Raw genomic sequence first — 26,353 nt, forward strand, 5'->3', positions numbered from 1 at the left:
GAGGCAGTAATAACAAGAGGTAGTCACAGGCTTGGATATATCTGCACCTCGGAGACACAGGATTGTAATTTGTATCTGGCATGATCAGAGATTGGTGTGCAGTGATGATCAAATGCAGCACTGAAGAGGATCAGAGGAGCGTGGCACAGCCCCTGCATGGTGGGGAAGGTGGGTTCTTTCACCTGGATCCTGTCAGTGGCAGGGGCAGCAATCTCATTCTCGCCATCTGACACTCGGTTGTTTGGGTTCTACTTTAAGTAGATGCCTCCCAAGCTGTTGACTCCCCAAGTCTCTGCCCAGCCAGTGACAGCACAAAACCCACCAGACCTTGGAGGATTTATTAGGTCCATAAGCATTTACTGGCACCTGTTATTCTGGGTACAAAGTCACTTTGGGCATAGCCATTGGCCCCTATCCTTGGAGTGCACCATCAAGGAGGGAGACATCACCAATCAGTGTGACCAGTGCCCAGATAGAAGCAGGTCCAGGGGTTGTGACAGTATGAGGACAATCTTGACTGGGGTGTTAGGGCAGTTTCCTGGAGAAGGGGCACTTAAGCAAGTCAGGTATTTTCCAGGCTAGTTAGGCAAAGGGAGAGGTTCAGAGGTTCACAGATGGTGGCTTCTGGGCTGTGTGCTGCCCCTGAGGGCTACCTCGAGGTACACAGCAGCGTCTCTTGATTCGCCATCTTTCAATACATCACCTCCCTCCAACTGGACTTTAAGTTCCTTGAAGCAGCCATGGAAACTGTGCAGGGTTAGGTTTGAGTGTAGGAGTGAGATGAATTGTGATAATGCCAAGACAAGTCCCTTCTCCAAGAGCTCCCTGCTCCAGAGCCATCTGTCATCATGTTTAAATTCCACCCTCACCCCTCACTCCTTTGGATCTGACAGCCACAACTGTGGAGCCACCAATGGAAATATAAAGCCCTTCTTAGTAGACTCAGGTTTCAAATAGATTACCAGGGGTTGAGAATAGACAGAGACATAGGGGCTCTAGACAGGGAAAAGAAAAAGGTATGGTGAAAGGACACTTGACTTTTTGCAAATTCGTTGCTAGTACTCCACTTGTATTTTCCACTTTTCTAACCTCAAGACTTACATACAGAAGATTCCTGAGTAGACTCAACAAGAGGGTGGACATGTTGATTTTGAGGTAGGAATGAGACAGTGTAATGGAAAGAGAGCAAGAGTCCGGAAACACACTGAATCCTGCTATCTGGCCCTGGGCAAACCCAGTGTTCTCTCTGAGCCTCCGTTTCCCCACTTGCCAAGCGAAGTTGGATTAGATTCTCTTCAGGGGTTCCTGTGGCTTCAGCTCTATGGCCTCCAGTTTGACAGCAGGTGAGAGGAGAGCCTGTCTCTGTGTTGAATCTGTCTTGGCCAAAGCCAGGTCTGTGAAGTTATGCAAAATAACCCCAGAGGAAGATGTTGATGGACAGTAGGAGGATGGCGTTGATGTTGCAGACGCTTCTCCACAATGGCTCCTCCTCGATGCTGGTCAGTTTCTGCTCTAGTGCAGCCTTCTCTGCTGGGCTCAGAGCTTGCTCAGGGACCCTGGAGAGCCCACAGAACCAGCCCCAGAGCAGCTTTCCCCAGGACCTGTGTGGGGCTGGGAGGAGAAGGCCAGAGGGGAAGGGGAGCAGGGTGGAGGGAGGCAAGCAAATGATGAGAGTGGGGGTGGGAGATGGTGAGAAGCTGAAGGAGTGGGTGGGTGCCCTGAAAGTGGGGAGGGGCCCTTTGTGCAAACCACAGGCTACGCTGAGTTGGGATCTCAGCTGAGCTCTGGCCTTGGCCACAACATCCATTCATGATGCTGAAGCATCTTTTTTGCAGGGGGGTGGTGTGTTAAGGTGGGGGAACAACACAGTTCACCCCGAATCAGAGTGTGAGTCCAGAATGAGGTCAGAGAACATAATCTTCTAAAGGAAGGAGGAAGCATTTGAGCCAGACAGACTGCTGCCCCTGCTGTGAGGACAGACAGGCACAGGTACTACATGGGAGGCCAGGAACTCTTGGCTCCAGGGCCAGCTCAGCCTCAGCAGATTGTGAGGCCTATGTAATCCACTCCACTCCTCTAAGCTGCTGGTACTTTCTCCCCCAAATGCATCAGTGACATATGCCCCGTATTTTTGGGCATGGAATGAAAATGGAGATTTGGCAACACTTTAAAAAGGTACCAGAGCTGGTTAGGGAGAAGAGGCTCTGGGGAATATAATGTTGGAAATGCACAAGGCCCCCCTCCAGTTTTCAGAGGGCCCACTCAGAGACTAAAACTAGCACAGTTTATTAAAAAAAAAAACACCTAAGTTTAAAAGAAACAAAGAAAGTAAATCTTTTGAACGTATACCGTATAAAAGTAATATAAAAAGGCTTTCATGGAGATGGCAAAGAACACTGGGAATGAGCACTTCATTATCCAATGGCTTTGGGATGGGGTACTTGGAGAGTTTATTGTAACCACAGAGTGTCAGAGACACCAGGGGCCTGGATGCCATCTGGCCTGTCTCCTTCATTGTATAAAGGTGAAAAAGTGCTCAGGAAAGGGAAGAGACCTGTTTAAGGTCACACAGCTGCAGAGCTACACTAAGAACAAGATGAATTCAACATTTTGTTGGTGCTGGGCTTTTTACTAGCTGGCCCATATTCTCTCTCCTTTGATTTTCTCTGTGGTCCCTGAGGTAGATGAAACACAGGGTTTCGTGTGTGAATTCACAGACCCAAAAAGTCCACTTCATCTAAGTAGTTACTAAACAGCGTGCAAAAACCAACCTGGGATGTATATACTTCTTTTAGATCTATTCACTGCCCTTTAAATTTCTATTTTTGACTCAAAATGAAGCTGCCTGGCCTACACCTGCCCGTGGGCCTTTCTGCGGGGGCTGCTTCCTCCTGATTCCTCCCCAGTGGCCTGTGTGGAGGTGCATGGGTTTCTCTCCTTGGATGTTGTGGCTGTCTCAGAGCCTTCTCTTCCTCCTGTTGGAGTGGCCATCCACAGGGCGTAGGCATTCATTCCTGTCTGCTCTCCAGAGATGCTCTGCCCTGGGCCTGGAGGCCATCCAGGGAGTGCGAGGGTCTGGTCTGCCTGGTCTGGGTTTTAGCTGCAGGCAGTACAGGCTGCCTCCTCCTCGCTCTCTCTGGGAGATGTTTTATGGCTTCTTCGCCTTCCCTTCTCCTCCTCCTCCTGGGAGCTGCCGCACTTATGCAGGGCTCCTCCTTGCAAGAGGGTCTTCCCATAACAGAAGCCTTTTAGGGGAGAGGACCTAGTCCTTTCAATGATGTGGGGAGGTGATTTTGAGACCCCAACATCTGGTGCATTGGCCACAAACTTGAAAAAGAGACAAGGAACTGCATTTTGCCAAGAAAAATACACCTGAAGTATTTGGATCAACCACTAAGACCAAGAGGTTTGGCTTTGATTTTTGGTGGTTCTTTATGAAGTGAGTCCATGTGTGTTTTCATGGTGGGGGTTTGTAAAGGATTTTCTGGCTTTATAGACAGCTTTTTATAGTGGGTCGTTGATGTTTAACTGCTGCGGCTTGGGCAAGAAGCTTTGAACCTTAGCTTTGGTGGGGATCTAGAGCTTTTGATTAATTCTGGGAAAGTGGGTATTTCTCCAGATTGAAGGCCTCAAGAAACATAGGAGCTTGCTTGGGCCTCAGGGACAGCACAAGGCCCTCTGAACCTGACAAAAGCCCAAGAACCAATGGCAGAGCATTGCCAACCAAATGATGCTTTGGTAATCTTGTCTATGCTTTTAAACTTGCCAGAATTATGGGAAGTTAGGCTGGTATAGAACTAAGACATTGTCTGAGGCCTGACAGAACCATGAAAATCCAATGGAAAGCAGCTGCCAAGGAACCCCAACTCCATCCAGGCACTGGGATGTCCTCTGAGTAAGGCAGGAGATAAACTTAGGACTTAAATTTCATTGAATTTTTAATTCATAAGAACAAGACAGATTGCTTTTTGGATGTTACCTTGCAGACTGATATAACTTTTTTGATTTTGAAATCTTCCTTGGGAATATTATCGTTGAGAAATCTCAATAATGTCCTTCTATCATAAGAATGTCTTAATATTATTTAATCTCACCACAGGAAGGAGAAAGCTGCAATTTGTCTAAGACAGTTGCATTTTGTCTTACAACAATTGAAATTAATGTACTATTCTAGAACACTTCAGGACCTCTGGGCGGCACAGTTTATAAGCCCATTTTAAGGAGACACCCTCCATCCCCTGCCGCCCCAGGAGGGGATTGTTCTGGGGCAACTCATGCAGACAGACACAACTATATGGGCATGTGGCTGCTCTCCTCCTACCAGGGACAGTCATGCCTTCATGTGACTGAAGTGCTAAACCCAGTGGGAAATAAATAAGTGGTGGTGGGGACAGGGCAGGGTTTCTTTGCCATGGCTGACATTCCCTTCCACTCAAAAAAAAAAAAAAAAAGAACTCATCAGTAGGTGTAGAACTCTTTTTGATTTTCTGCCATATATTTCTTCAACCTAGGGAGGTGAAAGGACCTTCCTGTTTGCAGATTTGGGAAGGACAAGAGGGCACACTTGGTTGTACAACTCTCCTTCACAGGGTGGGCTGGGCTATTTGATTAGGTCTTCTTGGACCAGAGAGCACCTCGGGTCTAATGCTGGAGTTCAATATCAGGGACCACACCTCCCCGTGGATATAAACCAAATCTTGCCATGTACACTCTGTCATTAATGAGGGCAATGGTTTGGTCCCATCTATCTTACTAATCTGACTTCTTTCTCAAATAGTTTAATGGTCACAAAGGAAGGGAAGAAGATGATATTTATTGGGCTCCCTCAGAGACCCCATCCCCAGTGACCTCCCAAGAGGGGCCTTGGAGGCCCATGACATGGCATCTGTCCCCATTGTTCCTCTGTGAAGCACATCCCTAGCATGCCCTCAGCCTACCTCCAACCTGCTCCAATTCCTCCATCAGGTCCCCTGCTGCTCTGCCTCCTGCAGGGCACTCCCCAGCTGCCCCCTCTGCCAGCCCTGGTGTGCTGTCCTCCTCATTCTCACAGGCCTCCTTCTCCAGCTCAGGGTGGGTGCAATTCCTTGTCCACCAGGTCAGACGAACAAGCTGGAGGGAAAGGATATGCCATCAGGAGTCAGTGCCTTTGGAGGGAAGTCCAGATGCAGAGAAAGAGGCTCCATTCATGGGAGGCCCTCAGAGGAACAAGGCCGGGACTGAGGGTCAGGAGCCTGGTTTAGCCCTGGCTGCCCCTTTAGATCTGAGCACACCCTCCAGCAGGTCTGTGCTGGGTGCAGGCAGACAGACCAGAATCAGACATGGACCTGGCCTCATGGAACTCAGGTTGGTCAGGGAGGCAGGAGCCTGATCATAAAAGGCTTCAGAGGTCAGGCTGAGGAGTTGATATTTAATAAACAACAGCCTCAGCTCCTTGTAGGCCATGTGAAAGTTCTGAGATTTCTAAAGATCTCTTGGAGTAAATTGAAGGGGCTAGAAGCTGTTCCAAAAGTGAAACAAGAAATCTTGTTTTCCTGTGGTATTGGATAGGAGGGAGCGGTCCTAAGGGATGTTAGGGAGGTAAATTCTTCAGGATGTGGTGACCTATTGAAGGAGTCAGATGAGGGAGAGAGGAGGGAGCTGCCTTGGGCCTGTGGGTTCCTGTCTTGGATGATCAAATGGGTCTTATTCCTCCTCAGGGATAAAGGACACAGAACAGGATCAAATTTTCATGCTGGTGAGAGATGTGGTGCGGGGGGGAGAGAGAGAAAGGGGGAGTGCACACATGAATATGAAGCTGAGCTTGAAGAATATGTAGAACTTCCAGGAGGAGAAGTTCAGTGAGGAGAAAAAACCCTTATGTCCCCTGGATGGCCCTGGTGGTGTTCCTTTTTCTCCCTCTTCAGTGGCCCAGCAGACATGCACAGCAGGTTATCTGGCTGACACCAGTGGTGTTGGACCCCTACGTTCAGAACCACCTCCTTTCCAACCAGGCTCTTCCCCTGTGGGGAGCTCTGTTCGCTTGTTCAGCCATTTATTCCTGCTGTGCTCCCAGCTTCCTCCTTCCCCTGCAGCACCAGGCCCCCAGGTGCCTCTCTATGGGCAGCTTCTTTGTCCACATCTCATAATAAATCTTACACTGTGTGTCACTAGGAGCCTGTAAATGAAGACACTTTATGTCACCAGGAACCAGTTGAGTGTGGGGGTTTGAACCTTGGGAGAAGGGTTTCGGCTTGGAGATAGAGAACTGAACTGTAGAAAGTGGTTGAATTCATAACACAGGGATATCACAGAGTGAAAATTCTATTGTAGGCCACAAATGGGTTCCTAAGGAAAAATAATGGTTATGGGCAGAAAGAAAAGCCCATGAAGAAGTAGAAAAGTGATCAGAAGGGCGGGGATTAAAAAAAAAAAGGAAAAGAAAAACCAGGAGGAAAGAGAGGGAGGGAGAAGTACCTGTAGGATCCAGGGAGAGATTCTCAGTGGGGAAGGACTTGAGCATGAAGAGCACAAAGGCAAACAAAGGAGAAGACTCAGTGACAGGCGGCTTCTGGAGGGAGCTCAGGAGGAGTCCCTCTCTAAGGCTCATCTGTGAGAGTCCTGCTTGTTTGTAAGGCTCACAGAAACCAACAGTGTGAAGTTGCCATGCAAACTCTAAAGCGCCATACAGGCCTGGCGTATGGTGGCACATGTCTGTAATCTTAGTGACTCAGGGACTGAGGCAGGAGAAGCTCAAGTTTGAGGCCAGCTTCAGTAACTTAGGTCCTGAGCAACTTAGCAAGACCCTCGAAATAAGATTTAAAACTGACCTATGAGGTAGTGCAGGGGTAGACCACTCCTGGATTCAATTCCCTATACCACACACACATAAATCAATGAATCACCTTACAGGTGATTGTGTCAGTTGTGATTTCCACCCAATGTCTCAGGTACCAAATTCTGGCATGGGCTCTGTCATTGGTTGAAAATTCATATGTTAAAGTCTGAACCCCAGTATTTCATGATCTGACCACTGCTAACATAATTTATTAGTTTTTCATTGCTATGGCCAGTACCTAAAAAAAAAAAAAAAAAAAAAGACAGTTTGGAGGAGGAAAGATTTATCTGGGCTCATTGTTTCAGAGGTTTCAATCCTTGCTTGGTTGGATCCATGATACAACATCATGGCAGAAGTGTATAATGGAGGAAAGCTGCTCAGCTCACAGCAGCCAGAAAGGAGAGAGGGACAGCAGGTGGGGGGAGGAGCCAGGGATAAGATATTGGCCCCAAGGGCATGGTCTCATGGACCTACTTCCTCCTACGGTGCCTCACCTGCCTACTGTTTCCACCAGCTCCAATCAGCTGTCACTGGACTGATGCCCTGGTGAGGTCAGAGCCCTCATGATCCAATCACTTCCCACAAGCCCCACCTCTGAATACTGCTGCATCACGGACCAAGCCTTCAACACATTATCTTTTTGGAAACACTTCAGATCCCAACCATAAAAACTGCACTTGGAGGTAGGGGCTTTAAAGAGGCAATTAAAGTAAAATGAGGTAATATGTGACTGGTGTTCTTAAAGAGGAGGTAAAGTCACAGACAGACTCAGGGATGACCATGTGAAGAAGGGAAAAGACGTCATCTACAAGCCATGAAGAGGAGTTGCAACTCTGCTGTCATCTTGGTCTCAGGTTTCCAACCTACAGAACACTAGGAAAAATTCTGTTGTGTAAGCCACCCAGTCTGTGATGTTGGGGTCAATAGCCTTAGCAAACTAGCACAGACTCTAGGGGGAAAAGGCCCCAAAGACTGGTCATCCATGTTCCAGGACTGGCCAATCAGTCAGCTTGGAAGAGTTGAGGATTTTGAGTTGAGTTCTTAATTGTAAAGCTCTCTCTGTTCTCATGTACTTGTTTGTTGACCATTCAAAAAATCTCTACTCCTTTCAGTCCAACTCACAGTGACGGTGTCGGTGTACCCTGCCCTGATCCTGGTGGAGGCTGCCTCCCCTTCTGTGTGTGGATCCTCCCATGGATTCTGGTCCTTCTGTGCTTTGTCTTTATATAGTAGCAGTTTGTGGTGGCATCTCTTCCTCTTGTGGACAATTGCTAGCAGGGAGCATTAATCTCTATAACCCCAGCACAGTGCCTGGCACATAGAATGTACTCACTGAGTAATTTTTGAATCGGACGAGTTACTTCTCTCTTGGAAATTCACAACCCTATGAGTTCCCCGCTCCCAAAGACATCTATATGGCAGCCGGGGAGACCATAACCTATCAAGGTGAAAACCAGCACATTCCAGGTGATAGGAAACAGGGAAGCATTTCGGGGGGGGGGGGGGCTCAGTATAAGCACAATACTTACCTTTTCCTCAGGGATGGGGGTTGTACAGAGGCTGATGGTGACAATAACGATGGCAGTGAGTCCACAGAGAAGGAGGGCAAAGTACAGGTAGTGGAAGTCCTTCAGCACGGCTGGCCTCCTGTCCACCTCACCGCATCCTGGGGCTGGATATGAGAACTCCAGGATCATGCGCACAAGCCCCACTCCCAGGCCAAACATGAGGCCCCAGAAGGCTCCCTGTGGAGAGGGGGCAGACAGGGGCAGGGGTGACATTGGAGAAGCAAGAGAGGGGGACCTCGGAACCTAAAAGCTGCTGTGTTTCTAAATCTGTCTCCCACTGGCTTATTAGAGTCCATCTTAGCGAGTTCCCCATTAATGCTGAGACTTTGTCCTGACTTAAAAGGCAGGAAGAGCAGTGTACGGAACAGGCTAGGGCCTTCAAAGCTGGACTACGATGTCAACTGGGGCTCCATGTTGAATGGCTCTGAACCAATGCCTCCACCTTGCTGGCTTGGAGTGTTCCTCTGTGCTCTATGAAAAGAGAAATTGGTAGGTTCTAAGTAATAGATGGCCAGTCATCAAACAGAATAGGATGCGCTTTTGTAATAGGCCAGGAACACTAGTAACCCCTTCCCAACTGACAATATGACAAATCAGAAATCAGAAGAGAGATTTCCTTCCTCTTTTTCTCTTTTTTTTTTCCAAGAAAAACTCTGGTACCACTCATTTATTATAATTCCATTTGTCCTTAACCTGTACCTGTTCCAAGTATGAAAGAGTCAGATGATGTATGTTTTTAAAATGAGACATTAATCCTGACTTGAAAACTCTGGAATGAACAGAAACACCCAGAATTTCAACTGGTCCTGCTGTGCACCACGGTTGTCAGCAAGGTGAGACCTTTGCCGACAGCAGACGCCTTGTTTACACAGGCCACCTGGGGAGGGGTCTCTATGATCTCCTTCGCGGTGAACTTCAGCTCTCACGTTGGTCTTGTGGAGTCATGTCCATGATGTCCCGTGGCACAGCCAGCAGACTTGGGCCTGACTCTTCTAGGCTACCCCAGGGAGTACTCAAGGTTCTAATTCCAATACCTCTAGCTTCCCTCAGCCACTATTAGATTTTAGTGCAGTGACACACGTGATGTGCAGGCATGTCCAGAATGCTCATCCCCTCCCATTCATCCTTCAGGTCTCAACTCTGTCACCTCCTCCAGGAAGTCTTCCCTACCCTCCTCCCAGGAGTCCCATTGGTTAAGAGCTTGTGCACTTCTGTCTCCCAACAGTCATTGTGCTTTATTATGTTTGCTTATGTACATCCTACAGCTGGCCTCCTGTCCACCTTGAGTTGAGTTCTTAATTGTAAAGTTCTCTCTGTTCTCATGTACTTGTTTGTTGACCATTCAAAAAATCTCTACTTCTTTCAGTCCAACTCACAGTGACGGTGTCAGTGTACCCTGCCCTGATCCTGGTGGAGGCTGCCTCCCCTTCTGTGTGTGGATCCTCCCATGGATTCTGGTCCTTCTGTGCTTTGTCTTTATATAGTAGCAGTTTGTGGTGGCATCTCTTCCTTTTGTGGACAATTGCTAGCAGGGAGCATTAATCTCTATAACCTCTGTGAATTGGCCCCGTGAGGACAGACCTCTGTGAACCTTGTAAACCATGACATCTCTGGAACTGTCATAACCAGCTTGATAACTGTGGAGTGGACAAATGAATCTAGACCTGGAGCTATGTTCAGAGACATGGAAACCTAGAAGGCCCATGTGTTTGTCCAAGGTCCCAGAAACCAGCAGATTGACAGACAGGACTCTAGACCCTCTGCTGTACAGGAAGAGAGAGGAGGACTGCACTCACAGGCTCTGTGACCCTCTTGCAGAAGATGGCCAGCAGGAAGAGAGCAGTGATGGGTGGAGCCAGGTAGCTGGTGACAGCCTGGATGTAGTCAAAGAGCTGCCCACTGTTGGAGCTCTGGATGATGGGGATCCAGAGGATGCTGATGACAACCAGGAACACCACAAACAGCCTGCAGGGAGAGCACAGGGTGCTGTGAGGCACACTCGGGTGGGCGTGACCTGCAGCAGGTGAAGGTGATACACAGACACCAGGACGGGAGAAGAGAGGGGATCAGAGGAGGTTAGATCAGGATCTCAAATACTAAGTCGCAGGAATTTAGACTGAAAATTCCTTAAATCAGAGTTTCAGAAACCAAGAGACTCAGATTTGTAAAATCTCAGCACTTGCATATTGGATGTCTTTTATTTTTAAGTTTATTTTTGACACTTGGGATTGAACCCTGGAGCACTTTACCACTAAGGTATATCCCCAACCATTTTTTTGTTTTGAGACATGGTCTCTCTAAGTTGCTGAGGCTGAGCTTGAACTTGCAATCCTCCTCCCTCAGCCTCCTGAGTCATTAGGACTATAGGCATGTGCCATTGGTGCCTGGCTTGATGCCTTTTAGGTCATGTCATTCACCCACTGTTTAAGGAATACTTCATGCCTTCTACCCACCACCTACCCCAGTCAAAGGCCTCTGGGCTCTGTTTAGCACACCTTTCCTGCTCTTTGCATTCCAGCCCCTGTGCAGAATAGCTCCCTTCTCCAGGATGACTTCAGCCTCCAAGAACTTCTCCCTTCTTCAGACTTCTTCAACTCTAACCTCACTCTCTCCTTTACATTGGCACTAAGATTAAGGCAAGAACTTCACCTTTTTCTTTTTCTCCCGACTCCCCCTTGATTAATTCTCACTCAGTCCTAAGTCCCCAAAGCATTCTTTTTTGTGGAGGGCAGTACCAGGATTGAACTCAGGGACAGTCAACCACTGAACCACATCCCCAGCCCTATTTTGTATTTTATTTAGAGACAGGTTCTCACTGAGTTGCTTAGCACCTCGCTTTTGCTGAGGCTGGCTTTGAACTCTTGACCCTCCTGCCTCAGCCTCCTGATAAGCTGGGATTACAGGCGTGTGCCACTGTGCGTGGCCCCAAAGCATTCTTGATGAATAACTTTGTAGATGTGCAAACAAGTTGAAAAAACATTTTTTTGGATGTACTGGATGTAATAATACATATGACCAGGAGATGGTGCCCACATTCCACTGATGAATTAAATAAATTTCAGCAAAACTAGGCAGTTGGTGGGCAAAAGATAAAGGGACACTTGTGGAAGGTCTCTGAGCACATATGGTCCTCTTTCCTTTTCCTCCCATTTTCCCTCTCTCAGGCCGCACTAAAGCAATGGCTACCAGAGTGGCCTCCCTGTTGCTTATGCCCTTCCTCTGCCCTACCCTCAGATCCGGCAATGATTACTTCCTGTGCTAGGGCCAGAACTCCATTGGGCAGAAGGCATCCAGGTGGAAAGAACAGGGAGTCAAAGGCAGGAGCAAGATGTCGAAGCTCAAGTACCTATGTGCCTACCCACCAAAGAGGGGAACACCCTTTACTCCAGAAGTCCTGGTTGGGGAACCTTAAATTTTGAAGCAGAGATTTCAAAAAAGGACCCTTAACCTTATACAGACTATAAATCCCCATCCTATTAAGAACTAGATAAAATCATCCATCAAGTTATGCCTTTAAAAGCACAAACTGATTCCAACAAGATAAGTTCAAATTCTCTAGCATGCTATTCAAGGCTCTGCATCACGTGAAGACAACTTTCCTATGAACAACTTTCCCTTGATGCAGATATCTCACTCTGTTATCTGTGTTTCTGTCATTCTCATTAAACTGTGGGCACCCTGAAGCCAGGACCACATGACTCATCCTAGTGTGGGTATGACACCTGGTGGTGTTCAGGGTGAGACTGATGATTAGATTCATAGCATTCCAGTTACCTGGAGATGAGAGCCAGAGTTGGTCTGAAAGACCCCAGAGGGTGAATGCTTGCTGAACTTCCTCCCATTTACACAGTTTGCTTTTCCTTTCGCAAGTGCTCTGTCATCCTCTCTCAATTACCCTGTTGATCCATTCCAAGAGAAAGTCTAAATGCGAAAGTCTCCATTATTCTGGAAGGGGAGGAGTGGTCCAGAGATGGAGGGGGACTTACCTGAGGTCCCATAGAAAGTCAGCCCTAGAACCTAGTGCTCTGGCCGCCTGTCCAGGGCCCAGACCCAGACAACCTCCTACAGAAAGGGGGTGCTCTGGGAGGATGGAAGGAAGGACCCGCGCACCTGCCCACTACCATCAGCTCCTGCTCGGTTGCCTTCCTACGGAAGCGCTGCCACACGTCGATGGTGAACAGGGTGCTGCTGCTGTTGAAGATGGAGGTGAGCGAGCTCATGAGGGCCGCCATGATCACAGCAATCATCAGGCCCCGCATACCTGTGGAGAGATGAGCAGGAGTGGATAGCTGGCCGGTAAGGGCTCTGTCGATCATGGAGGCTGCAGCAGTGTCAGAGCCAAGAGTCTGGGGTGGGGATGTGATAGGAAAGCCAATGGTGATGTTCCCATCTAGTACAGATATGGAATCAGGAGGCCCATGATGCCAGAGTCCCGGTTCTGGCCAGGCTCTGCTTCTGCAGGTGACTCATCTGCCCTCCCTGAGCCTTGGTCTCCTTAAAAGATGTGTGTAAGACTTGGTGATCTTTAAGGTTCTCTGTAGCTTCAATGTCTCAGTCTGGGTTTCACAGCTGTAAACAGCTATCGGGTTCCTATGAGTGGGGGCGGGGAAGGTGAATGTTTATAATTATTTGTTTGTTTATAGTGTTTTTACTTTTTTTTAAAAAAGTGTTTTCTGTGAACATATTGTGGTGGTGGGCTAACTCCCAGCCTGGGAAGTAGAAGCCTAGGTTTGTTTCCTGACTCCACAAGTAACCAACTAAATGGATGCTCTTTGGACTACTCCCTCACTCTTTGGGGGCCCTTTACTTTTTTTCCCCACTTGAACAGAGAGAGGGTCACCTACTGACCCTCTGATAAGCTTCTGGACTGCTTATCTCTTGAGGAAATGAATTCCCAGCCCTGATCCCACCTCAGGACTCTTTGCCCCAAAGTCCATGTATTTAATCACGTTCTGTAAGACTCACAGGTGACTTTGACTCAAGGTTCCAAACTCTGGGCCTCTGCTCTCCTCTTGGGCAATAAGAGTTCTCCCACGAGACACCTCTGCTCCGTTTGCCCCTCTCCATCCATCAGTCCCTCCTTGGCTGCTGACCTAGCTGGGCCTCCCACCACCTCCGCTACTTCTTTACTTCTCATTTTACCAGAGGGAGGGAATAACTACACATCGATTGCCTTCCAGGTCGCACTGTCATTATTAATCCACTTTCTAAAGACAAGACCTGGGAGTCCTCTTTGATTTCCTCTGTCTTTCTTTTTCCTGAAATACATCAAGTCCTGCCGATTCTATCTCACCAATGTCTTTAAATGGCTTCTCTCTGTCTCCAAAACCTCTGCTTTGGTTAAGTAATTGGTGATACTTACCTGGATCACCGAAGACACCTCACTGACATCTCCCTGCCTCCCCAGAGCCTGTCTCCATACTGAATCCTCCACAGAGAGTGGACCTTCTAAAGCACAAATCCAGCCATTCATACTCTGGTTTACAGTCCCCTCCGTTGCCTTCAGAGAAAAGGACAGGCTGCAGAGCTCACCTGGCCATGACATTTCTCCCTGGCGAGTCCACGCTGGGCTCCTTTTGGTTCAGACCACACTCTCTCTCCTCCCGCTGGACATTTGCTTGAGCAATCTCTTCTCCCTACAACATTTGTCACATCTCCCCACCTTTGCCTGAGGTAGTCCTTGAAGTTCAACTCCATTTTCTTCCCTGGGGAGTCCTTCCTGACACTCCCCCAAGGCTGGGTCTATGGCTCTTTAGGGTTCCCTTTGTCCCACTGGGTTGCCACACTGGTGACCTTATACTGTACCCTGGTGAGTCCAAGTAACCTGGAGACTGCATAAAGCCTGAGAGCAGAGACCTGCCTTTCTTTTATCTCTGCATTCCAACACCAGGGCACAGGGCAGGTGTGTTACAGATACTTGTGGAAGTGTGCGTGTGCATGTGCGTGCGTGTGTGTGTGTGTGTGTGTGTGTATTAGAGAATGGGGTGCAGAGTTGGATCTTCTTTCCCCTCTTCCCATCCATTTGAAGGGCAATTCCTCCTGGGCAGTAGAGATTGGAGGAGGCTCACAGGTTGGGATGGAGAGCAGGGAGACAGGACTCACCAATGGGCATGAGACCCATGACCAGCTTGGGGTAGGCAATATTGGAACATCCCACTCGGGCCCCACAGACTCTTTGGCAGATGTCAGGGTCCACGCAGCCCACCTCATCTGAAGAAGAAGGGATGGCAGTTGGAGTTGTGGGATCTTGTGCCTCACAAGGTCAGCCCACTGTTTGCTTCATGACACTATAAGTATTCACTGGAAACTTCTAGACCTTGTCTAGAAGGTAAGGGGCAAGTGATGTCTGGTTTCTTGAAAATTTCTTGCCCAGGTACAACATTTCAATCCTTTGTATTTTAGGTCTTACATATTGATGAAGGCAAATATCCTTGGAAGGGGCTAAGAATACCTTAATTGGTTTTAATTCCCATAAAAAGGGAACACAGGATATAAAAATGGTATTCAGATACAAATTTCATCTGCTGAAGTACTTATTACATGTTTGGCCCACAAAACCTAAAATGCTTACTCTGCAATCTGAGTAGAAAATGCTTTCTAATTCTTGCTCTGGCCCCACCTTACCTAGGAGCACCTTCTCTGAAAACCCCTTGCAAATTGTATCCCAAAGCCCCAAAAGCAGCACGAGCTCTTACCTGGGTACAGGGCCCGGCTGATCATGCCAGGCATGACAATGAAGAACATGGGGAGGATCTTCAGGTAGCCCCCCAGTACTGAGCCTCCCTTGGCATGGGACAGATTCTTGGCAGATAGAGACCTCTGCACAATGACCTGAAATGGCAGCAATGGGGGTGGGTTGCTCACAATGGGGAGGGGCTCAGCTCAGCCACAGGTGAGCCCTGACACTGGTCACTGCCCTGACTCAGCCCCAGAATGAGGTCCAGATCTCTATGCATCCAGGCACCTGGTTTTTCTGCAGGAATCCATCCCAATCCCTGATGGGCCAGGCCAAGCCCTGTGGGGACCCTTACCTGGTCTGTGCACCAACACCAGGTGGCCAGCACTGTGAGCCCAAAAATGAGACCTGGCCATGGGATGTCTCCACTCACAGGGTCCCGAAGCATATGGAAAGCATCAGGCCGTGGGAGGTGACAGGTGGTATTGGGCACTGTGACATTGGGGATGGCCTCCATGTACTGCTGCTGTAGGCCTGGGTACCAGCCCACCTCCTGAAAACCTGTGGGGAGAGACACAGTGGAAGAAATAGTCCTGAGCCCCCACTAAGCTTATGCTTGCAGCTCCCAGATCTATAACATACCTTAAGGCTGCTGTGGGTATGCCACCTACCAGTTCAGCACATGGGGACACCCTCAACCTTCATTGCACAATGAAGATGAGCCTGGGTTGGAACTAACATGAGGATTGGAAGCAGGAAGGGAGATGGGATTTCAGGCTCAAGATCCCTGGTTTGGAGTAGAAAGAATCCTGCGTTTTTGAGAGCTCTGGATTAGCAAGAGGATATGGGTCCATGCTCTGGAAAGTTCTAAGCAAGGTGTGCTAATGACAAAGACAGATCAGAGAAAAATATAAGGGTGAAGATAGGATGTATTGGGACCTCTTCCTTACCCAGAAACATAAGGGCCAGGGCTCCCCCAACCATGATTACTGTCTGCAGAGCATCCGTGTAGATCACTGCTGTGAGGCCCCCTGAGGACCAAGGAAAAGCCTCATTAGTCAGCACCAACAGGGGGATCTTCTCTAGGTGCCTTGCCTGTGCTTGGCAATGCTGGGGAGACCCAAGAAGACACAGACCCTGTGGACAGTGGACTCTGGCCACCTGCCTTTCCCTGCACCTAAAGCTCCCCTCCATCCCACCCTGGGAGGATGGAGGCTGGTCACATGTGTTTATGTGGAGTTTTGCTGCACCTGGCCGTGTCTGACTGTGGCCAGGATGCCATAGCTTCCTTTACTATTGCTGTTACTATTCCTTCCATTCCTCCTTGTGCTGTTAGCTCTTCCAGGAATGCATTCTCCTTTCCCTCCCAACTCCCATCCCAATGCCTCCTGTCTTTCAAGGCAAACTTAGCCATAAGTCAGTTTGTCCTATGCAGTGTCCCAGGGTGCACAGCCATGTGTGAGATGCTTTGGGGGAAACAGGAGAGGTGGGGACAGTTCATGGTGACTCTGGTCCAGCAAGAGTTCCTTCGTCTGTACCCTGCTTCCTGACATAGGCGGTCTTTTCAGTCTTATCATCTCTCCTGGGCTATCTGCCTGGCTCTGTTTCCCTATTTCTTTCCCTTTTAGCCCCTCTTCCTGTGTGATTCATTCTGTTCCTCTGGGTTTTCCTCTTATCCCACATCTCTGTCTCAGCCTCTTTTTGTCTCTGTCTCTTCCTCTTTTTCATTCTCTCAGGATCGATTTTCTGTGTCCTCTGACCCTCTCTCTTTCTCTCTGTGTCTCTCAGTCTCTGCACACTCATAGGACCTCTCTGCCTTACCTGCAATGGTGTAGATAGCTGTCACCACCAGCAGAATCACCGTGGAGAGATAGAGGTTCCAACCCATGGCAATCTGGATGAAGAGGGCTCCGGAGAAGATGTCAGTCTGTAGAGAACCAGGACCACAAGTCAAAGCCACCTGAGGCCCTTGTTATGGCTGCTGTGTGTATGCCACCTACCAGTTCAGCACATGGGGCACCCTCAACCTTCACTGCACAATGAAGGTGAGCCTGAAGCTCCACAGCAAGGAGTATGGCTTGATCTTGTGGATACTGGGAACTGTGGAGACTTTAAAGCAAAGGAGTTCTGCGTAAAGCTTTGCAACTAAGAAAAACTTAGTTGGCTGATAGACGGATCTGTTGGCCATGAAGGGAATGATAAGGAATGAAGTGGAAATTGAGGAAGTGAGGGTGGGAGCTAGGGAAGGAGAAGAAGAGGATATTTAGGAGGAGAGAGTAGGAACTTAGCAGGTTGCTGATGCTCCCTGATAGAACAGAGGTGCTCGTGGCTGCTGGATGAACCCACAGGTGACTCAGTGTGGCAGGAGTCCTAGTGCTGGTGGTCATGAGTTCTGGAAAACCTACATGTTTGGGTTTATTGGGGGACTTGAGGGGGGCAGCTGTGCCTAAGCTGGCAGGATTGGTGGAAGAGGGGCCTTAAGGAGTTTTCAGCCCTGGACCTGGCAACTGAATGATTTATTTGCTATTAGTCCAGGCTTGCTGACTACATCCCATGCCTTATGAGCGCACCATAGGTCTACACCATGACAGAGTAGAAGGACCTGGACTGGGTCATGGGACTCAAACTTTAGTTCCACTTCCAGGATGACTGGCCTTCTATGTTAACTTGGGTTCATCATTTGACCTGTCTGGTTTGTTTCCTGAGTTCGCATTCTAGGCAATTAATGAAGAGTTAATTTCTGAATGAAGAATCAGTTAATGAAAGGATAAATGAATGGATAAACTCTAGACTGTGAGTTCTTTGATGGTTGGGGCTGCCATTCACTGCAAATATTTATCACTCATCTCTTTATCTGGGGGAGCACATAGGTTACAGGGGTCCTTACTTCCTTCTGTCTCTCCATTGTCATTCTTTCCTTTCTTCCTCCCATCCCTCCCTTCCTTCCTCCCATCCCTCCCTTCCTTCCATCCAGTCTGTAATGGTCGGTTCCCTCTCTGCATCAAGTCCACGGCACTGCATTCAGAAGTCCCTCAATCAGCAGTTTCAGGGTCAGGCTGGGCTCCTGAGTGGTACCCACCGATATCTTGGTGAAGATGTAGAGGATGAGAGACAAGACGGACATGTAAATCTGGATCCTCTGGCCCCCGAACCTTTTCTTCAGGTACTGAGGCATCGTGACCACACCAGCTGCGATGTACACGGGGACAAAGATCCAGCCGAGGGCCAGGAGCAGGCAGGTTGCCTGGGAGAGTGGGGAGAAGGTCCAGATGGTGAAGGAAGGTGGAGGGCAGCCTCCTACCCAGAGGCAGTGTGTGCAGTGGGAGAGCCCTGAGCAGGGAGGGAGAAGACCTGGGGCCCAAACCCAGCCCTCCCAGACCTCAGTTGAGTCCCTCTGCCTCTTCCAGGCCTTGATTTTCTCATCTATAAAATGGCTTCTCAATTTATCATGCAAACTTCTAAGCACCTCTAAGGCTTCCCTAAGGCCAGGGATGGAGGGAGTTTCAGACCCTCATTATCCTGGACCATCCAGGTCAGCTTCTTACATTCCACTCAAAGCCTCCCACAGCAAGGCCTCCAGCAGCCCCTGTCCCGGCCAGACCGATGAACAAGCCGCTTCCCACATTGCTGGACATCAGAGATGCTCCGATCTGCAAGGCACAGATGAGGTCAAGGGTCAGGGCTAATGCCAAACAATCTGACATCAGGACCATGAGCAGAGAGGAGGAGGTGCAAAGCTATATTTGTTGGGCACCACACTGGACACTTCTCATGTCCTGATACAGTTATCTCCATAATAACCTGGAGGGAGGGTTTTAATCTCCCCAATTCACAGAAGAAAGAACTAAGTCAGGAAAAATGAAGTCATTGGCTCCAAGTTACCCAGTGAATATGTGGCAAAGTAGGAAGAAGGGAAGCCAGGGAAGTAGGCCCGTACAGGAAGGGCAATGCTCTGCCCTGGGGCCACCAGCCTAAGGATGTCCAGGGAGAAGGAGGCAGCAAAGGCCACGGAATCCCCCCAGGAGGTTGGGAGGCCCTGCCACGCCCTTAGCTCCTGCCAACTCCAGGGCCAGGCCAGACAGACAGAGGGGCGAGATACTGAGCACAGGCCAGGCCAGCCTCTGGGCTGAGTTCCTCTTTCTCCAGGAGGCCAGCCAGTTCCTCTAAGGCGGCAGAAGCCACAATAGTGATACTGATGATGCCAATCATCAGAGCAGTTGGTGCTTCTATGTATACAGTCACTCATTTAATCCTCATGACAACCCAGTAACATGGTTACTATTATTACTGGGGTTCAAATAAATATCCCCCAGAGGTTCATGTGTCCCTAGCATGGGGCATTATTTGACAGTGGTGGAATCTTTAAGAAGGCTGGCTCAGTAGGGGGTGTTTGGTCACTGGGAACATACCCTTGAAGGGAATTATGGGACCCTAGTCTCCTCTTCTTTCTCTTTTGCTCCCTGGTCATAAGGTGGGAACTAATAAACATTTTTTTTATAAGTTATTTACTTCTAGTATTTGTTACGATAACACACAACTAATTAACACAGTTATTACCCCCATTTTACTGATGAGGGAACTGAAGCACAGATAGGTAAGTTGCTCAAGTCCCAGAACTAATAGTACATGACCAAATGAAAATTCAAATCCTGGCTTTCTGGCTCCTGTGACCATTAGACAAATGGTGCTTGCCACCTAATAAACATTTGCTCAATGTTATGTCTTATTACTGGATGGGATCCAGGACTGGGAGGGGTTGGGGGCAGAGGGAGGGCCTCTGAGGCCTGAGAGGAGGACTGAGGAGACACTAGGGACAGGACTGGGAGCTGGAGGGAAGAGCTAGGCTCCAGTTTTATACCCCATGTCACCTTAACAAAATTACTTTCTTTCATAAAACCTTGTCTTCTTCAGCTATAAAATCTGGACACTCACCTCTTTCCAACACTTGTTCCCAGAGGTGCTAGGAAAGGAAAAGGATTGAGAAATTCAGAGATGAGGTGGCAGAGCAGGGTAAAGGCATGGAGACAGACGGGTGGCCCTATGTTGCTGAGGCCCCTGAGCTGCCTCCACCCCAATATGTGTGCATACAGTCACACGCACACACAGAGATGCACAAACACACATGTGCACACACTTGTATTCATACGCTCACACGCGCACACTCAAACCCACTACATATGTGCACACACATATATACTACAAACATGTGCACACGCACATGAATATATTCAGGCTCACACATGCACACACCTTATAGACATGTGCCCTCATTCTTACATGCACACTTACATATGCACTTCACTTCCACACACATGATGTACTCACATGTATTTTCACACAGTCACTCACCCTCATGCACACACATGTGCATAACTCATGCACTCCACGCACACACAAACATGCATAGACATGCACTCACACATACTCATTCTCACTCTCAGGTGGCCCAGGGGTGCTGACAGGGCGGGGCTGGACCACTAACCAGAGCAGAGAGCACTGGGCCCCCTGCTTTAGAGGAAGAGTGTCTCCCTTGAGTGGTGAGGCTTGTCCACCTCACCCCACTCAGGAGACCTGGGCAAGGTCATGGGGAAGGCAAGGGGAGGAGGGCATTTGAGTCTCTAGAGGAGGGATGGCTGCTGCTCCTTCAGCTCCTAGCTTTCTAGCCATCTGCCTTTCCTGGAGCACAGTCTCAGGACCCAGTGGACAGCCAGACACATAGCTCCAGCAATAGTAGACAGACCTTCCTGCCCTGAGGGGTGGTTGTGAGCCCATCCTCAAGCTGAACCCAGGTCTTGGTGCAAGAGGCACAGTTCACAGCCCTGGGCAGCACATCCTCTTTTCCCCATGGGTCCCACACAGTGTGGGGGGGCATACAGGGACCCTGCTGCTCGGAGCCTGGGGTTTCCTCATGTCCACAGAAGGACCCAGAGCTCTGCCCTCTGCAAGCAAATGGACAGTCAGCCTGGGTTCCTAGGCCCTCTCCCGACCCTGTCAGAGGAGCCTACTGTCCTGCTTTCGTCTTGGCCTGACTTCTTTCCAGGGCTGTGATTAGGGGACACTGACTGAGCAGAACCACTTCAAGGGCTTTTCTTTCTCCTAATGTGGGTGTGGCTGGCAGCTCCAGTGACCTGTTCCTGTCCCTGTGAGCTTCCAGGCCCTCAACACCCCCACCGCCTGGAGATTCTAGACAGCTTGAGAAGTCCCTGCCTCTGGTTCTTCCTGCCTCAGATACCCATGCTTACCAGAGAGCCCTGCACCCTGCTGGATTTCCTCCACTCTCAGTGCCTAGTGGTGGGTAGGGAAAGTGGTGAGAACCCAGACAGGTGGGAAGGTGGCTGGGGCTGTGCGTGTGAGTCTGAGTGTGGTATTGGGAGAGTGTGAATGTGTGAGCAGGGATAGGAGTGCATGTGTGAGAGTGTGACTGAGTGTGTGATTGTCAGTATGTGAGTGTGAGGGCATGAGTGTGAGGGTGTGAGTGTGAGTGGGACATGCCTGGGTGTGTAGACGGCTTCTGTTTCCACCCAGCTGATGACTCTCCTGTTAGATTTCTGGGGCAGGGCTGACCTCCCTCCTTCCCATTCTTGGAGGAGGAAGTTAGTTCTGAGGACAGGTGGAAATGCTGGTGGGTTGATGGGAGAGATTGGGGATTTTGTGACGGTTTGGAGATTGATTTCTTGAGGTGGCTGGGATTTCTGCTGATTCTCCTCATTTGCCTGTTCTTTGCTATAAGCTGATGTGTCACCTCCCCCTCCCCCAGTTTTTTCCTACTTCTCCCTCTAGTCCATGCCACTGCCTGCAGTTCAGGGGCTTCCTCTGAGCTCTCGAAAGCCCTGGTGCCAAATCTAGGAGGTGTCCACGGGACACTTGTCCTAGGTAGCAAGGTCACTTGTTTGCTGGATGGATTGGAGTGGGAAGCTGTTCCCTTGGCCCAGGGAGAGAGGCAGAGAGGAGCCTGTGGTTGGTGGGGGAAGGAGGGAAGTTGAGCCTCCACATGGAGAGGGAAGGGAGAAAGGTCCACTCACCGGCCACCAGCTCATGGATCTTCCCGCCAGGAAATAGCCCCCAATGGTCCCTCGGCTTGCACGGATGGATGACTGGAAAGGAAACAGCAAGAGACAAAGACTTCCTGCACTTCTCCTAGCCTCTGTCATCCACCCAGGCACTGAGGGGATGTGGAGGGTGAGACGTGAGGCAGGGCTGAGTGCTGGCAGATTTTGCCATTTTAAGTTGTGCATTTTGAGGAGAGCTGCTTCCTCTCTGTGAAACTTGGTACCTTCCCCCAGATCTGGTGTGAAGAGCAGAGGAGTAAAGGGTGTCCAAGGTCTTCATGAATGGCCAATGCTGTGCAGGTGTGCCCATTGGTAATCAGTGTCCCCCCCCTTCCCTCCCCCCAGTGTCTTCCTTTAGGACATGGTTTGGAATCTCAGCCTCTGGTGCATAGTGATGGCCTCTCCTCTCCTCCCACGTGGTCTCCCACACCAGAGAGGGGGCAGCCATTCCACCCAGTCTGACTGGGATTCTGGGCTTTCGTCAGGATGATGGGCTCTGTTTGGGGGATTCCCTTGGCCTGGTCTGAAGTCCATCGGGACCATGGTGGGAACCAGTAGGTGGCTAGCCTGTTTGGAGCCATGCTCTGAAGAATGAAGGGGAGCGAGGAGTGCAAGCCTGTTCTCTGGGGACCCTAGGCCAATGCAGCGGGCAGAGAAGGGTGAACTCAAAGCATGTACTCCAATGCAGAGGGCAGCAGTTCTCTGACTAGGTCTGAGATTTGAGAAATCCTTGAAGGTAAGAAGGAAAAGGGGGAAGAAATTAGTGACTAGAGGGCCTTGTGCTTGTTAAGCTTTTGCTTGGACATTCACTTCTGATCTTCCTGGAGGCCATAGGAGGGACAAAAATTCATTTCACAGATGAGAAAAAGCAGCGCCGGGCAGGAAACAGCTTGTCCAGCCCATAGTAGGATTGGCACTTCTCCCTCTGGCCACCTCCCACAAGCCACTGAGCACCTGCCTACTTACTTCTTCTTGCACCAGCTCTGGGAGGCAGGGACTGTCACCTCCCCTTACAGGGGAGGGGACTGAAGCTCAGAAAGTGTTCCTGACCTCGATACAGGCCAAGCAGTGATTAAATGGGACTTGGATCAGAGTCTGCCTGGCAGCTGTCTTAAGATGCTGGCCTCTCTGCAGAGTGTTATGGTGACGTTAGCAGCCAGGCACCATGCCAAGTGCTTAGATGTGTCCTGTCACTGAATGATCACAACTTTCTACAGCCTTGATCTTACTTTCCATGTTCACATTAGACAACCGAAGATCACAGCGGCTTCTAGATTCCCAGGGTCATGTGACTCTGATTGCTGGAGTTGGGGCTTGAGCTCAGGGCTTCCTGACATCAAAGCCAGGTCCTGTCCAGGGCCACGACTCCTGGGATCAATGGAGAACAGAGGGACTTGGAATATGTTTGGTGCCCTTTAGAATACATGAGCTCCAGCTCTTTGACCCAGATATTAACAGGACTGAGAGAGGGCTAGCAGTCAGATTTTCTCCACATTGAACGTCTTTGAGTTGGAGAAGGCAGGAGTGAGGCTCAGAGTGGTCAGGGATGTTAGGACCAAAAGTGTCAGATGCATACAGAAAGGGAGATGGTCATAGGGGCTCCAGGCCTGGCCAGCCTCTGGCTCACTGAGTGCCCTCTGGCAGGCCACAGTGCTCTCTGGGCCTCAGTTCCCTCCCATGGAAGGTTAGGTCGGGGAGGACGATTCCTGAAGTCAGTTCCATCTCAGTTTCCTCTGGCTCTGTGATCCGCTTCCTTCTGCCCACCTCTGCCTCCAGCTCCCACCTCCCTTCCCAGGCCCTGGCCTCAGGCCCCACTTACCCAGATCCCCACAGCAGTGACAAAGACAAAGTAGGTGACCACCACCCCAATGTCGTAGGCATGCAGGCTAACTTCAGGGCCCAGTGCTGAGCGCGGAGCTCTCTCCGTCCTGAGCAGGTTCCCTGAAGCTCCGGGCCCCATTGCTGCCAGCTCTTGCTCGTCTGCCACAATCAGTCCCCAGCTGGCTGGACTTTGAGGCGCTCCTGGATTAATTCCTTTCCTTTAATAATTAATCAGCCCCAGGCTCCATTAGCCTTGGAGAAAGCTCTGAAGCTGGCACATAAATTACTCTCAACTTCCCCCCATCCCTGTAGGACTCCTGCCCTCCCTCCCTTTCCCTGTTGCCCCTGCAGATGCACACACAGGTACACACACACATGCACATGCACCCTCATTACCCTCAGAGGGGCAGGAGCAGGAGCGGGAGGGGAAAGGAGCAGAGTCACAGATCCCAAGAGCTTGAAGGGACTTCAGAAATCAAGGTGTTCAAGCTCCCTCTCTGTGGAGGGGAAACTGAGGCCTAGGGAGGTAAAGCCAGAGCTGGGACTGGAATCCAGCTTTCTAAATCATCTGTTTGATGCGAGTTTCCTCTACCCAGTGGGAAAGAGATGAGGGAAGAGAAAGGAAGCCACCACCAGGACCCTTGCAAGGCAGCCACCACCTCATGAACTCCCACGTGTAACCCGTGGGGATGTCATGTTCCCTTTCCTACTCTATAGGACACTGAGCCCCAGGAAGAGACAAGAGTTATTCTATGGAACAGAGCAGGACCTTCTGTGCAAGGCAGGACCAGAGTTCACATCTTCTGATGCCAGGTCCACACCCTTCTCCTGTGCTGTGACAGATGGAATGGGTGGGTCTTCCCTGAAGAGGACACAGAATTCCCCTGGCCCAGGGAAGACCAGCTTTGTGTACTCAGGGAGCCCGCCTTCTAGTCCCAGCTGCACCTCTCACCAAATGCAAATCACGTTGGGCAAATTGCTGAACGTCTCCAGCCTGAGTGTCCTCATAATGTGACTGCCTTGCCTGCCTTGCAATGCCAATGAGGTTAGGATGCGCTTCTGAGACCCTCTGTAAACCTGAGCTACTGCCTGCTCTTGGGGTTAGTATGAAGAAACTAAGGAGGCCAGAGCCCTGGCACGAGGCATGCTCGTTTACCTGGTCCTTCCAAAACAGCTGCATTTGGGACACTTCAGTCTAGTATCCTCTTATATGCACCTGCTACATACACAGGCCAGGGGCTCAGGTTGGAGCAGGTAAAGGATCCCTGCTGGCCCTGAACCTATGGCACCCCCAGCATCCCATGAGAATCCCAGGGCTGGGTGTAGGAGCCCTTTCCTTTTCTGAGATAAGGAAAGTGAGAGGTAGGGTTCTAAACATTCTCTTCCCAGCCCCCTGACCAGAACTTTAGGCATAGGCCACACCGTACTTTAAGAAGCGGTGCATTGATCTAGGAAGAAGGTTAGGTTAGTTCATAGCTGGGACAGGGTCAGAAGAATTCAGAACCATTAGCATTAGATGCGAGAAGGGTAGCTCAAAGTGTTTGCAGAGTAAATGTCTTTCACATCTGATGATGAATAAGAGTTTATCAGATAAATGAGAAGAACAAGGGGAACAGGAGAAGAGTCAGCAATATCAGGAAAATGTGAGGGGCCAGATGTCAGACAGCCCCTGGCGGTGAGCTGAGTGGAGGAGCAGAGGGAGATGAGGCTGGAAGAGCCTTGGGTGTTAATCAGGGAGGGGAGAAAGACAGGACTGAGCTCAGGTCACTGAAGGTGCCACAGTGAAGGCTCCCAGAAAGAAAGAAGGGAAGAGAAGGGAAGAGGAGAACAGCAGAATACTGCTGAGTCTGCACTTCCTCCTGCCTTCCTCACTAGGAAGGGCTTACCTTGACCCCAAGGACTGCACTGCTGCCTACATGCCTCTGTCCCCCACCACCTCATGGGTTCTTGAGGCTGAGCCTCCGTCCCCACACATTTTGCCTAATTCAGCAGATTTGGGCACATAGGAGCTGTGTTAGGGAAACTTGGAGAGTTTGGGAGCATCCCCCTCAGTTATGAGGACCAGGGTCTGACTCCAACCCGAGACATGGAAATGGCAGGAGCTTCAGCTGTGGTGTGGCTGGGAGGTGCTGGTTTGGGATTGTCCTGCAAACTGGGGTGGACAAAGATTTGTGAGTGCGTGTGTGTGTGTGTGTGTGTGTGTGTGTGTGTTAGGACTAGATGGATGAAAAAGACTGGGGGATCTTCTTAGATCCTGTCCATAGGCCACTGTGATGGGGTAGGACCTCAGCCTACACAATATGAAAGTGAACACTGAATTCCAGAGGCTGTGGAAGAACTGAACTTGGTGCTTTGTCTGGGGTACACTGGAGAGTTCTCCAGGCTGAGGGATCCTGGGTACTCCCAGGAGTGTTCTCAGGAAAGA

General features: G+C 49.9%; 1 protein-coding gene across 1 annotated transcript; it reads right to left on the minus strand.

The window, feature by feature from the left end:
* Positions 1-1,402: 1,402 nt before the first annotated feature.
* Positions 1,403-24,073, minus strand: SLC5A9 (solute carrier family 5 member 9; the record flags this gene model as incomplete). Its single annotated transcript, XM_081308589.1, has 14 exons — positions 23,927-24,073; positions 22,081-22,152; positions 18,604-18,708; positions 18,138-18,302; positions 16,880-16,985; positions 16,009-16,089; positions 15,414-15,619; positions 15,078-15,213; positions 14,485-14,592; positions 12,493-12,643; positions 10,179-10,347; positions 8,344-8,559; positions 4,938-5,109; positions 1,403-1,611 (listed from the first exon to the last, which is right to left on the minus strand). Exons 1-14 carry the CDS (start codon positions 24,065-24,067, stop codon positions 1,403-1,405), a joined length of 2,037 nt encoding a protein of 678 aa, XP_081164715.1. The 5' UTR covers positions 24,068-24,073.
* Positions 24,074-26,353: the final 2,280 nt, after the last annotated feature.

The sequence above is a fragment of the Spermophilus citellus genome (assembly GCF_964194105.1).
Source record: "Spermophilus citellus genome assembly, chromosome: 9".
Lineage (NCBI taxonomy): Eukaryota > Metazoa > Chordata > Mammalia > Rodentia > Sciuridae > Spermophilus > Spermophilus citellus.